Raw genomic sequence first — 14,669 nt, 5'->3', positions numbered from 1 at the left:
ATACAAAGATAATAAATAAATTACTCATACTTATTTAATAATAATAACTGTCAACTCAGAGAACTTCAGAAGATTCTAGAATATTTAAACCGACGAATCAGAAGCTCGGAAACAAAAACCAGGAAGAAAAAATGACTCACGTATACCAACCGATCGATGCCGAATTTCTTTACTGCGCATGCGTGGACTCTGACGTCAGAGCTGACTCGGCCAATCAAAATTCTCGTTTCATGCTTTCTGTTTTCTGCTGTCTCATCCTCGCTAAGTCGTGGATATAAAACGGCACGTTCTTCTTCTGGTCTTCAGTTGTTAAACTTTTCTCAGCGATTAACTGTCATTTCTTCAAGCAAGTAAAGTTTTAGTAAAATAAATATCACACATTTATATCTTCAAGAAGAAATCAAGGTACGTCACTAATTTACTGAGTCATTGTCATTAATTTTATTTTTATATAAGTTGATTAATTTCTTGTGAAAGTCTGACGTCAAATTTATTTTCATTGCATCAGAAAAAAACCTTTTTTACAAATTCTAAATTTAATTTTCATTTTATTAATCATTAATTATTAATTATTTTTTATTTAGTATTGAAGAAATAGTTAATTTTAATTTTTAAAGACTAAATTAAGTTACTTTTATTTTATTTTATTTCTATTGAGTTTTATTATTTCTTTGTGCGGTAAAGGACAACGATATCGATCGCCGCCATCTTGCGTTACGTTTCTGTGTTTGGCCTTTGTTTGACATTTATATTTGTCAGTTAAATAGTTAAATTTTATTAAGTACTACGTTTGCTGATTTAATTATAAATTCTAGTTTTACAAAGAAGTATTATTAAAAGAAGAAATATATTTTATTAGTTTTTTATTTTATTTCCAGTGAGTGAAATATCAATTAAATTATTAACAAAGAAATTAGCAGCCATTTTATATTAGATTTGTTTTTAATAAATTAAATCTATGAAAATTAATTTAGCTGTCAGTTTACAATTTTTTAATTTTATTTAGCAAAAAAATTAGCGCCAAAAAATTATTTTTTAAAAATTGCATTTTTAATTTCATAAAATTTCTTTATGTCAATTTTTTTTTTGCAATAATTTATTTGTTATAAAATTCTTAGAATTATTAAACATAAGCTAAATTAATTTTCATAAAATATTTCATCATTTTATTATTTTTTTTTTTTTTTAATTAAATTAGAACAAAAAAAATATTTTTACAAAATTTCAAGTGTAATGATGTAAAATTATGCTCATTGTTTTTTTTTTTTTTTTACAATTTTTACATGTGAAGTTTTTTTTCTACAATTTATTCACTGTGTTGAGCCATTTCAAAGTCATAAACATAATTATATTGTGCGTCATAGATGATTATTGATTTTCCTGGTTAGAAAAAAAAATAAATAAAAATTAATGACAATGTTAATTCTTTATTGAAGGAATTTAAAATGTTTTTTTTTTTTTATTTTTTTGACTTAAATTTTAATAATTTTGTGTTAAATATTTAACACCAAAATTCTTTTCTGTGTAAAAAAATTAAAAATAAAATTGCATTTTTTTTACAATATTTTATTAATTCTAATTTAATTAATAAAACAGATTTTCAAATTTTTGATAATTTCCAATTAATTATTTTTTTTTATTTAATTTTTTTATAATTTTAAATTAAGTATTAAGAAATTAATTTATAATATTTTAAGAAATTAAAATAATTTTTTCAATTTAAAAAAACACTTTTTTTTTTTATTAAAAATTTTTTGCAAAAATTAAAAAAAAAATTGGTATGATGAAATTTCTATAAAATATTTGATGATGAATAGTTAGATAAAAAAATGTTTATCATGTAATGAGTCATTAACTAGTTTTTTTTTTTTTTTTTTTTTTTAAACAAATTATATTAATATTTTTTTTTCTTTGTTTAGACACAATGCAGATCTTCGTAAAGACATTGACCGGCAAGACGATCACCTTGGAAGTAGAGGCTTCTGATACAATCGAAAACGTAAAGGCGAAAATTCAGGACAAGGAGGGAATCCCCCCAGATCAGCAGAGATTGATCTTCGCCGGAAAGCAGTTGGAGGACGGACGTACTCTGTCTGACTACAACATCCAAAAGGAGTCTACTCTTCACTTGGTACTTCGTCTTAGAGGAGGCATGCAGATTTTTGTCAAAACTTTGACTGGAAAAACTATTACTCTAGAAGTTGAAGCTTCTGACACAATTGAAAATGTCAAGGCTAAAATTCAGGATAAAGAAGGAATCCCCCCAGACCAACAGAGGTTGATCTTCGCTGGTAAACAATTGGAAGATGGCAGAACTTTGTCTGATTATAATATCCAAAAGGAGTCAACTTTGCATTTAGTTCTTCGTTTAAGAGGAGGAATGCAAATTTTTGTTAAAACTTTGACTGGAAAAACTATTACTCTAGAAGTTGAAGCTTCTGATACAATTGAAAATGTTAAAGCTAAAATTCAGGATAAAGAAGGAATCCCTCCAGACCAGCAACGTCTTATTTTTGCTGGAAAACAATTAGAAGATGGTAGAACTTTGTCTGACTATAACATTCAAAAGGAGTCGACCCTTCACTTGGTACTTCGTCTTAGAGGAGGAATGCAAATTTTTGTAAAAACTTTAACTGGAAAAACTATTACTTTAGAAGTTGAAGCTTCTGACACAATTGAAAATGTCAAGGCTAAAATTCAGGATAAAGAAGGAATCCCTCCAGACCAGCAGAGGTTGATCTTCGCTGGTAAGCAATTGGAAGATGGCAGAACCTTGTCCGATTACAATATCCAAAAAGAGTCGACCCTTCACTTGGTACTTCGTCTTCGTGGAGGTCAATAAACACTAAGTATTAACAATACCAAGAAGAAAAAAAAAAAACAAGTCAAATTTATGTAATTCCATTTTTTATTTCTTAAAATAAACTAAATTTCTTTTATTTAAACTTACTTTTTTTTTCTTTAATTTTTATCAACCTTGACAGTCTCCTTATTTTTTAATTCCTCTAGTTGATTTTTTTTTTTTATTATTATTTTAATTATTTCACATTTAAAAATTTTTTTCTTAATTTATTTTTATTTTAATTTAATGATTTTTTTTTTAATTAATACAATTTAATGTTTTTGACCATTTTAAAAATTTTTTCAAGCCTTGAAAGTCATTCTAAAACTTCTTTTACCTAAACTTAGAATTAGTCTGAGACTCAACAAACATTCATCAATTTTTTCTACAGAAGTAAGTCAATTTTTAATATTTATTATGCAAATAATTCTACACTATTTATTTAAAGAACCTAACAATAAATTTTCCTTCTGTAAAATTTTTTAATCTTAAATTTTTATTGTAAAAAATTTTTCTGAAAATCAATAAACGTCTAACGTTTTTTTTACTCTAATTTAGGTACTTAAAAAATACATTTGAATATTGAAAAAAAAATTAGTCATACTATTTTAAAATTTTACAATAATTAATCTGTCAAAAAAAGTATCATATAATTTGTAATTTTTAAAAATTCAATTTTATTAATTGATATCTAAAAATTATTTATTCTTCAGAATTTTTAAACTTTCCACTAATAATTTTTTATGTGGAATTTTTAATAAATTTTTTTGACATTTGTTAGTAATCACTTGACTATTTTTTAATTTTATTTAACAAGCAAATTTGTCCAAAAAAATTGTATTTTTAATTTTTTAAAATTTCTAGGTTAGTTTTTTTTTTTTTAATTTTATTTGTTACATAATTCTTAAAAATTATTAAATAATACCTGTTAAATTAATTTTTATAAATTATTACCTGTCAATTTTTTTTAATGACACTGAAGTTGGCAGAGATAAAAAATTTTTTTAGAATTTTATAGCAATTAAATTGATAAAAAAAAAATTAATTAAAAAGTTCCACGTGTAAAAATTAATAAAAATTTTTAGAAGAATTTTTTTATTGTAATTAATTTATTAAAAAAATTCTTAAAATTAACAGCTGACTATGTTATCAAATTAACAATTTTTGAAATTTTTTCACAAACTTGTCCAGAAAAAATTAAAAATAAAAAAAACTACAAGTGTAATTTTTCTAAAAAAATTCTACACAAATAAATTCTTAAAAAAAAACCTAAAATTAAAAATCAGCTGATTTCACTCATAAAAAAAAATTAAAAAAATTTTAAACTTCTTACCACCGGTCACGGCCTGAAGGTGGCAGCACAACGCAAAAAATTCCCTAAAGTTTTCCCAGAATTGGCAGCACTGAAAAAAATTCCCGCCTGGTGTCGCGTCGATCTGCGACCTAGCCCCCACTCCCCAGAATTGTCGCAGTTGATTGGTTCTTTCTCGCCATCGAGTTTGACCCCGCCCACCAGGTGGCTGTTCGAAAGTAGTAGTTGTGTAGTTTTCGTTACGACAGCCGCTGGTCTCTTCTAATATCATCACAAGAGAAAATCTCAAAACGTGTCGGCTAATAATGTAACATATTACTGGATTTTATTTCGAGTTTTTTTTTACCGCTCCAAGAATCCGAGCACCCATTAGATTAACCACCTGGTAACTATCTTAACCACCATTTACACAAAGATATTTTCCAACCACAACAATTAAAAAAAAAAAAAAAAAAAACATTAATAATAATAATAATAATATTCATCAAAAGACCTTCAAAAAAAGTGTCGTCACATTTTTAACCTCCATTAAAAATTGCAGTTAAAAAAAAAAAAAGTGTCAAGTGCTGGGAAAAAAAAATATATATATATATATTTAACAAATAAAAAAATTTGTTTAAATTAATTTATATATTTTGTTTTTTTTTAGTAAATCTTCGGATAATTATTGTTGGTGATTTTAGTGTCAGCTGTTGTGAATAAAAAAAATAAAAAATAGTTTTTTTTTAACTCTCGTTGAAGATTTGAGAAAAAAAATATCTAAGTGAAACCTTTTAAGAAATTAATAAAATTGTAAAATAGAAATGGCGGCGCTGGTGGCAGGTGTCCAGTATGGTTTGTCATCGCAAATTCATTTTTATGAAAATAAGTCATTGATATTCGTTAAATTGACGGACTCAGCTCATCGTGCAATCGAGGATTTTCTCAAAAATCGGGTAAGTTTTTTTATGAGACATTTTATTTTATTTATCTGATAATTACTAACCTATTTTTAATTGCCCCACTTTTAGAATAGGAATTTATTACTCGGTAAGCTGAGTTAGTTTAATTGATTATTGTTATTTAGGGGAAGATATTTTATTTATTTTTCTAGATTGGGATTTTAGGTGATTTAATTCAGAGTTGAGCTTGTGAAAATTTTAAATATGGTCTGGGTGAGGGTCCATATTTTAGCTATGCCCAGATTACACGTTTATCAGGATTTTTGGCTGTTGCTTTTTTGACAACTACGGGCTTTGGAATTTTATCGGGTTGGTATTTTATATTTTGCGAGAGAAAGTGAAAGGACACGTAGAAATCGTCAAAGGATTAATGTCCTTTTGGCTAAAACTCGAGCATTCTCTTTTATTTGAGGCTAGGGGACTCTGTGCTGATTATCAGTGACAATGCAATTGTAGGTTTTAAGTTTCAGGGGTTCAGGGTAAATTTTTTGTTTTTTTTATTAAAAAATAAATTTTTTTTATTTTTGTGAATTTAAAAAATTTTATTTTTTATTGAAAATTTAACAATTTTTTAAATTATCAGATGTCAAATTAAATAATTTTTTTAACAAATAAATTATGGCAAAAAATTATTAGAAAAAAAATTGACGTAAAAATTTAAAAAAATTTTAAATGCAATTTTTTTTTAAATAATTTTTTAGAACGAATTTATTTGTTAAAAATAAATTTAAAAATTCTCTGATGGCTGCTAACTTTAATATAAATTTTTTTAATTTAAAAAAATTTATAAAAATTGAAAAAAAAAATCTGAAATTTTTTTATCAAAATTTAATTAATTAGAAAAATAATTATTGAAGCCTTAAAAATTTTTTAAATTCTTTATTTATTTGATTTTAAAAATTATCAGATGTCAAATTAAAATTGAAAGAAATATTTTAAAAATTGCATTCGTACTAATTTTTACTTGTAAGATTTTTTTCTTAATAATTTATTAGCTTAAAAAAGTTTTTAAATATGTCAGCTGTCAAATTAAATAAAAGTTTTTAAAAAAATTTTATTTAAAGAAGATAAAATTTATGAATTGTGATTTATATTCATAAGAAGTTATCAATAGATAAGATTTTTTTGACAGATCACTTTTCGGTCATGTTTAAATAAAGAAAGTATTTTCCTGATGACGTAGGGTGATGATTCATATCGGATGTAGTGGGAAATATTAGTGTAGGTTAAATAATTTCTGACTTTTCAATGAAAATTTAGTTATTTTGCTTATTTTTATATAAATTTTCTTGGGGAAAAAAAAAAAAAAAAAATTAACTCTATTTTTTTTTTTTTTAATTTTTAAAGATAATTTTAATTATTACAATTAAAATTTAATTATTGAGAATAAATAAAAAATTTTCGAAATTTTAGATAAATTTGATCAATATTTTTATAATTTTATAAAATAATTTTATAAAAAAACAGATTGTTTTTTTTTTTTTTTTTTTTAAATTATCAAAGTAATTACAGATAAAAATGCATGTAAAAATTTTTATCTTCACTATCAATTATCAGAAATGATTTGTTTTTTTTTTTTTAATTTTCATATTGATTTCTTGGAAAAATTTTTAAAAAATAATTCAACGGAAATTTTAGAAAGACACGTGGAAAATTAAGCAACATATCTTTCAGTAGACATTTTTAGAAAGTTTTTTTTTTTAAATTTAAAGCCGAAAGACAAGAAAAAAAAATTTTTTAAGTGTAGAAAATTTTTTGAGGGTGATTTGTTATTTTTCTTTGAAGAATTATTGAAAAAAAAAAAGAAGTAATTGTATCACTCAATCACTTTCCGAGATATCGAGCCTGAGATATTGAGCTCGGACATTCCGAATAATCAACTTTTATTCTAAATAACAATTATCTTATTAAATACTCGCGTTGTTTGTGTTTTAATTAAAAAAACAATTCTGATATTTTGTGAGTTTAATTTTTTTAATGAATTATTTAAATTTAAAGATGTAGAAGAATTTTTTTAAGAAGAAATTTATTTGTTTTAAGAGAAGAAATGTTAAAATTTTTAAAGAAAAATTCTTGAACGTAAATTAAAGGAGAAATAATAATTTATAAAAAATGAGAATTCAAGATGTTAAAAAAAAAAAAAAAAATAAAAAATTTTTAAAGAAAAATATTAACAAATGAAGAAAAAATATGAAAATTTCAGAGGAAAAATTCTTAATTAATAATTTGAAAAAAAATGAGAATTTTTTAGGAAGAAAATGTATTTATTTAAGAAGAAATAAGAAAAATTCTTAATCAATAATTTGATAAAAAATAAGAATTAGAAAAAAAAAAATTATTGAAAAAGAAGAAATATAAAAATAACTAGAAAAGAACAAATTTTTATTCACAATAAATGAATGTTTCCGTAAATACTAAAAATACATAAATTTTAATTGTGACAAGTTATAACTCATAAAAATGATACGTATAATAAACGAGTTTGGAAAATAGATAAAGAGATAAACAAGTGTACAAGGGAAGGTATTAGAAGTAATGTAAATACATGACGATAATAATTTACGACGACAAAGCTAAGACGATAAAGTGTTTTTGTTGTTAGTAGTAGTTGTAGTAGTACATCCATATCTTATTGATGTACGTGTTTGCAAGATATATAATACCTACGAGAATTAGTTGCACGATATGATATACTATTTGACAAATTATTACCTAGTGTTTATCCTCCCACGTTGCGTGACTTTAATTTTATTTAAAGGAATTAAATATGTGTACTTCTTAAAATACTTATTGGAAAATTATTATTATGATTTTAATTGAGCACGGAATCATTTTATCGAAACTTGGAGAAGATACTAACTTTATCGCCGGCATTAATAACAGTTTATAATTACTGAACAAATAATTTTATTGGCTTCCAAAAAAAAAATTATTTTATTATAATTGTTCGGTGAAAATAAAGTAATTATTGGTAATTTAATTATTTTTAAATTTTAATTATTGAGAAAAAATTTAATTTTTTTTTTTTAATCAAACATTATTTTTTTTATTTTTAATAAATAAATAATTTTTTTTAAAGTTTAAATCCCTAATTTTGGCTAAAATATTGAAAATACAACAAAATTATAAGAAACCTTTTTTATAGAAAATTTTATCCTCTACAAAAAAAGGGTCTTATCAATTTTGCTCTATCTCTCGTTCTTTTTCCAAAATTTGAATTTTAAATTAAAAAATAAAGTTATAAAATTTATCAATAGCTTTCAAAAGTTTAAATTACCAATTTCGGCTAAAATATTAAAAATACAACGAAATTATAAGAGACTTTTTTTGTAGAAAATTTAATTCCATACAAAAAAGGTCCTTATCAATTTTACCATGTCTTCAACCCTTGAGCAAGAATTTTAAAATAAAAACTCAAATTTTCTGACTAACAATTTTTGTATTTCTATTTATATATTAGATAAAAAATGTGAAGGTTATTTATTTTTTTTCTAAGCGGATACGAGTGATTAAATATTAATTATACTAGAAATAATAATAATAATAATTTTATTGATACTTTATTTTAGAATTTTAATTATTATAATTCTATTCTTTGATAAAAAAAATTTTAAAACAAGAATTTTATTTTTAATTATTTTTTAAAAATTAATTTAATAAATTTTAAAGCTTTTAAAATTAATTAAAACAAAAATTACTCAATCTAAAAGCCACAATCGTGAACTAAAAAATACTTAAAATATATTCTGACTCTAGAAAAAGAAAAAAAAAAAAAAAAACCCGAACAGATGTTTAAAACTCAGTCCCTTTAAACTGCTAAGCAAGTCAGGTTTTATATTTTGGTCCTTGATTCTCATCCTCTTTTTCTATTGTATTGTCATTTCCCCTCAACTTTTCAATCTCCGAACAAGTAATGCCCAAACATAAACTCCACCAAAACCAGCCTAAAAATCCACCATTATTATTATTATTGTTATATATTACCGAAGAATATCGTCACAACACCACCGGGGTTGGTGTTCACTCCATTGAAATGCTTGCACATGTACAAGAATTTCTTCACCCGAATTCGCCTCCCCTTCACTCATATCACCAGCTGTCCGTCCAATGACCTGCCGAGCTTAAAAAAATACCCACAGGTTTTTTTTTTTTTTTTTTTTTTTTTTTTTTTAGTTTTTAAACTCCAAACTCGTTTAATATTAAATCATTGAGGCCTTGAGTAATTTCGAGGATTTTTTTTTGTAGAAATTTTAATACTCTAATTCTCTAGTAATTTTTTTGTATTTTCAATATTTTATTCAAAATTAGTAATTTAAGCTTTTGAAAACTAAAGTAAAAGCCCCAATTATTGACACTATAAGAGACAATTTTATGATTTGATTTTTTTTAAGCAATCAAATATCAATACCATTGAATTTTGTTTGTGGTAATGTCTCAAGTAATGTTTTTGCTAATCAATTTCTTTTTTTAAAATGATAATCACTGATATTTACTAATTAATTTTAAATAATTAAATAGAGTATCCGGATACACCAATTATTGACAGGTTAAAAAACTGATTGATCTAATTATTGACACCTATACTGGGCAAGCGTCGAATCATCTGCTTATTCTTATTTATCGAAAGTTATTATTAAAGTTTATTAATAATAATTTCCATAAATGATTAATTACTTTTAAAAATATAAAAATTAATTTATTTAATCAGAAGAGTTCAAACTCTTACAGTTAATTTTTTAGGTTTAAGTAAAAAAAAGGCGTGATAGCGCTGTCAATATGAGATTCACACTTAAAAATTATCAACTAGTTATTGACACCCATTATTTAAATATTATAAAGCATACAATTAATTTCGATTATTCAATTTTATAAATTTTTCATATATTGTTAATTAAAAAAAAAATCATATAATTAGATGAAGAAATTAATTTAAACTCGGCATTTAAAAAAAATCCTTTTCTAACCAAAGTTGTTAAGAAAATAGACGCTCGTAAGCTGGTTTGATGAACTGATAAAATTAATTTGAATTTTATAAAAATTTATATGATAGTTATTCTTATTAGAGATGATTAAATATATTTAAAAATTATTTAAGGTGTCGATATTTAGACCCCTGTCAATAATTGGGGCTCTTACCTTATAGATAAGTTTGAAAACTTAATTTTTGAATTTTAAATTCAAATTTTGAAGAAAGAATGAGAGGTAGGGTTGATGAGGACCTTTTTTTGTATAGAATTAAATTTTCTATTAAAAAAAATTTTTTATGATTTTTTTACATTTTCAATATTTGACCCAGAATTTAGAATTGAAACTTGAAAATTTAAAATTAAAATTATTTTTCAATTTATTAAAAAAAATATTTTTAAATATGTAGTATTTTTACTATAGAGTAGTAAAATTTTAAATATCTTAATTTTAAAAACTTTTAAAATTACCTGAAGCATCCATTACGTTCATTGTATAGGGATTAGTATTTATGACGTCTCAAAATTCTCATTACTGTCAAGTAATGTCCATTCTAAAAGCAGGATTTAGGAAATAAGTAGATTTTTTTTGTTTGTTCACAATCCTGCAGAGTATAAAATTTTGAAAGGTCAATAAATTTAGAAATTTCTAATTTGAATTATTTACGGCCTTTAAATGCGCTTAAAATGATTTATGAATTGAAAGTAAATTTTAAAATTAAAATACGATTAGGATTGAAATATTCTACGAAAATTCTCGATTTTTAACCAAAACAATATAAAATAAAAATTTGAATTATATATCAATTTTAATTTACTTGTATTGATGGTAAAATAATGATTAAATTTCAAAGTTGTGTATCGATTTCATTAATCCACCACGAAGTGGACGGGTGATTACGCGCCGGTACAAACAGAAACTATGGGGTTGCGCAATCAACCAGATTTCTCCCGATTACTCTATAATATTCTCCTCGAGCATTAAAAAATAAAGAAATTACAAATTAAATTAACTTTAATAATGGTTAATAAAAGAAAAAATTTTTTTAACTGCAAATAAATAATAAATAATTTATTTTTTAATTTTTATTTGTTGCTTAATATATTAGAGTAAAAAAAATTGTGTAAAAACGCATTTATAAATAAAGAAACGCAAAAAAGCGTGAAAGAATTAGTAATATTTAATTAAAATGCATGACAAATATTTACTGTTGAACAATATACCTTTCGAAATAATTTTTTATTAATTTAAACATTAAAAAATTTCTGAACAAAAACTTAAAAAAAATTTTATTTTAAAATTTAAATTTCCCGCGAATTTTAAATTTCGCGCCAAATCATGCGCGCGCATCTTCTCGGCCATTTTGTCGAAAAATACGCTATGAGAGGTGTAAATTGAAAATTTCACTGTATTTTAACGAATTAACTGTTTAAAAAAAAATTTTTTTTATTGGTACATATTATAAAACAAAAATAAATTCTTGAAAATTAAACGATATCTCGAAGAAAAAAAAACAACGTTTTTTTTTTATCTACTATTAACATTAAAGATAATTAACACTAATAGCTTGTTAATACTCTGTCTATTAACTCATATACAGAAGAAAAATATAAACGTGTTAATTATCATGAAATAATATTTTTTTTTTTTTTTTTTTTTTTTTTTTTTTTTTCCCTTCAGATGTTTATCAATTTTTTTATGAATAAATAATAATAATAATAATAATAATAACGAGTGAAGGTATTGTGTAGAAGATAGATTAATATTAAAGAAAAGGAGAGAGGAAGAGAGAAAGGTCGAGACACTCGAGAGACGCCGACGACCTTCATCCAATCAATCTCGTCTTATTATTCTTATGCCTTAAATATGGATTTACACCTTTTTCATATCTATCTATTTGCTTATTTGTTAAAACAATCTACTAATACTCTCCGAGAAGTCAAAAATATCACAAAAAGTTATTTCAAACTTCAATTTTGCCTTTTTTAATATTTTAAAAATAAACAATTTTTCAAATGTATAAAAATTAATATACTAATCTTAATTATCATCAAATTTATACATTAAATTGATAATAAGAATTTTAAATAGAATATTATCAAATTTTCAAATTTTTTAGATATTAAAAAATATTGTGTTAAACATTTAACACTTTTTTATGTTAATTTGGGAAAAAAAGTATTAAATTTACACACAAAATTATTTAATATTCAACAAAAAAATTTTTTAATTCAAAATTTTTTGCCAGAAAATTATTTACGAGTTTAATTTTGAATTTTTAAATTTCCCGCTGTTTTTAAAACAAATATACTGCCGCGCCACCTTTCGGTGATGATTATTATTAACATTCAAAAAATTAAATTAAGTGTTTTTACTTGTAAAATAAAAATATAATTTATTAAGCAGTATTAATTTCTAAGAAAAAAGCAATTTTTTTAACAAAAATTACTTTTTAATAATTTAATAATTTTTTTAAGCATTTTGAAATAATAATAAAAATTTTAAATTGATAAAATACACGACAGTGTTATAAAATTTGTAGAATTTAAACTTAGTTTTTGAATTTCCCGCCGTTTTTGGCGTTTTAAAAAATAATGCCGCGCCACCTTCTGGTGATGTTTATCAACACTCGAAAAATTGAAATAAGTGTTTTCACTTGGAAAATGGATGTATACTTTGAGAATAAGAATTATTTTGATAAAAAAAGCCTGAATTTAATTATTAAAAAGTGTTTTAAATAAATACAATATTATTTTAAGCATTTAACAAAAATAACGGAAAAGGATAATAATATTGGGAGTAAATTCTGGAAATACTTAAATCGATAGCAGCAAAGTTCGTCGTCACCGGCGTCTCGCCTTTGTCAACCCCATATTCAACCCTCATCCCTTATCTGTCTTTATCTTATTCTTTCTCAAAGTCTCTGCTCGCAACTTATCCTTTCATTTTCTCCACATATATACATATATATAAACCGAGTCTAGACTTAAATTTAAAATTTTGACAGAGCCGTAAAATTACCAATAAAAATGATACGGATAATTCTATTAATTTATTGATAAAATTAATTACCAAATGTGCGTTGTTTTTTTCGAGAAAATTTATCAATAAAAAAGACGGTTTGTTTACATAATTGTAACAATAAATCTTGTAAAAATAACGCTAATTAGTCAAGTGTGGGTTTTTTTTTTGTATACGTTTAATATTTATAATTAAAAGTGATAAATGGAAATTGATGTTGAATGTTGAATGTTGAAACAGTTAAAATAATATCTAATTCACTTATAGAGCATGAGTGTTTCAAAATAAAAATAAATATATATTTTTAAATTTCTAATTGTAATTACACGGTGATGTGCAGTTACTTTGATAAATCGTGTTTTTAATCTAATGGAACTCTTATGGGCCATTTCAATATTTATCGAATAAATTAATAATAATTATGAGGACTTTCTATCCGGAATCATAGACGTGTAATAGAATTAATGAATTAAGTGTATTAATAATTTTCAATAGTAATAATAATAATAACAATAACAATGATTTAAACATAATACTAATAAGAAATTGTACTGGTCTATTGAAATTTATTTAATTTTTTAAAAATCTATCATCAATAGGAACTTCCATTAATCCATTATTATTTTATTATCGACAAAAATTTTAATTATAGAATAAAAAATTCCATTAATCCATTAAAATTCCATTCTTAATAAAAAATTCCAATAGTCTATTGAAATTTCATTAATCCGATATTATTCTATTATCAATAGAAATTTCAATTATACAATAGAAAATTCCATTAATCAATTAAAATTCCATTATTAATAAAAAAAATTCCAATAGTCCATTAAAATTCCATTATCATTAGAAAATTCCATTAATCCATTATGATTCTATTATCAATAGAAATTTCAATTATACAATATAAAATTCCTTTGATCCATTAAAAAAATTCCAATAGTCCATTAAAGTTCCATTATTAATAAAAAAAATTCCAATGGTCCATTAAAATTCCATTAATCCATTATTATTTTATTATCAATAGGAATTTCAATTATACAATAGAAAATTCCATTAATTCGTTAAAATTCCACTATTAATATAAAATTCTAATTGTCCATTAAAATTCCCTTAATCCATTGAAATTCTATTGTTAGTAGATTTTTTCTTAAATCCATCAAAATCCTGTTAAGAATTGAATTTTTTAATTGTCCATTAATATTCTATTATTGACTAAAAATTCTATTAATCCATTGAAATTCTATTACTGATAGAAAATTTTTTTTAATTCACTGATATTGTACTAAGAAAAATCAATTAATCCATGAAAATTCCATTAATCCATTAAATTTTATTACTAATGGAAAATTCTATTAATTCTTAAAAATTTTACTATTAGTAGAAAATTCCATTAATCCTTTAAAATTCTATTATGAGCAATTGATTCTATAAATCTATTAAAAATTTTGTTATTAATAGAAAGATCTTTGATCTTTTATAATAAAATTCTCTGATAAAAAATTCTACTATTAATGGAAAATTCCATCAATCCATGAAAAATCTATTAATTCTTAAAAAAATTTTTTTATTACTTGAAAGTTTCATT

At 23.0% G+C, this 14,669-nt stretch overlaps 2 protein-coding genes across 2 annotated transcripts in view; both read left to right on the top strand.

The window, feature by feature from the left end:
* Positions 1 to 245: 245 nt before the first annotated feature.
* Positions 246 to 2,949, top strand: LOC141538346 (polyubiquitin-B). The gene is made up of 2 exons (XM_074259738.1): positions 246 to 405; positions 1,920 to 2,949. Exon 2 carries the CDS (start codon positions 1,925 to 1,927, stop codon positions 2,840 to 2,842), a length of 918 nt encoding a protein of 305 aa, XP_074115839.1. The 5' UTR covers positions 246 to 405; positions 1,920 to 1,924; the 3' UTR covers positions 2,843 to 2,949.
* A 1,436-nt stretch (positions 2,950 to 4,385) lies between these two features.
* The window catches only part of Su(tpl) (Suppressor of Triplolethal), a 38,848-nt gene continuing 28,564 nt past the window's right edge, over positions 4,386 to 14,669 (top strand). The window contains exons 1-2 of the mRNA XM_074259503.1: positions 4,386 to 4,539; positions 4,804 to 5,089. Coding sequence (XP_074115604.1) covers positions 4,958 to 5,089 — 132 coding nt within the window. The 5' untranslated portion in view covers positions 4,386 to 4,539; positions 4,804 to 4,957. The remainder of the gene's footprint in view (positions 4,540 to 4,803; positions 5,090 to 14,669) is intronic.

This window comes from Cotesia typhae, unplaced genomic scaffold (genome assembly GCF_013202065.1).
Source record: "Cotesia typhae breed Kobodo isofemale line unplaced genomic scaffold, CoteBio_Ctyphae contig_20, whole genome shotgun sequence".
NCBI classification, from domain to species: domain Eukaryota; kingdom Metazoa; phylum Arthropoda; class Insecta; order Hymenoptera; family Braconidae; genus Cotesia; species Cotesia typhae.
This window is presented reverse-complemented; position numbering and strand designations above follow the sequence as displayed.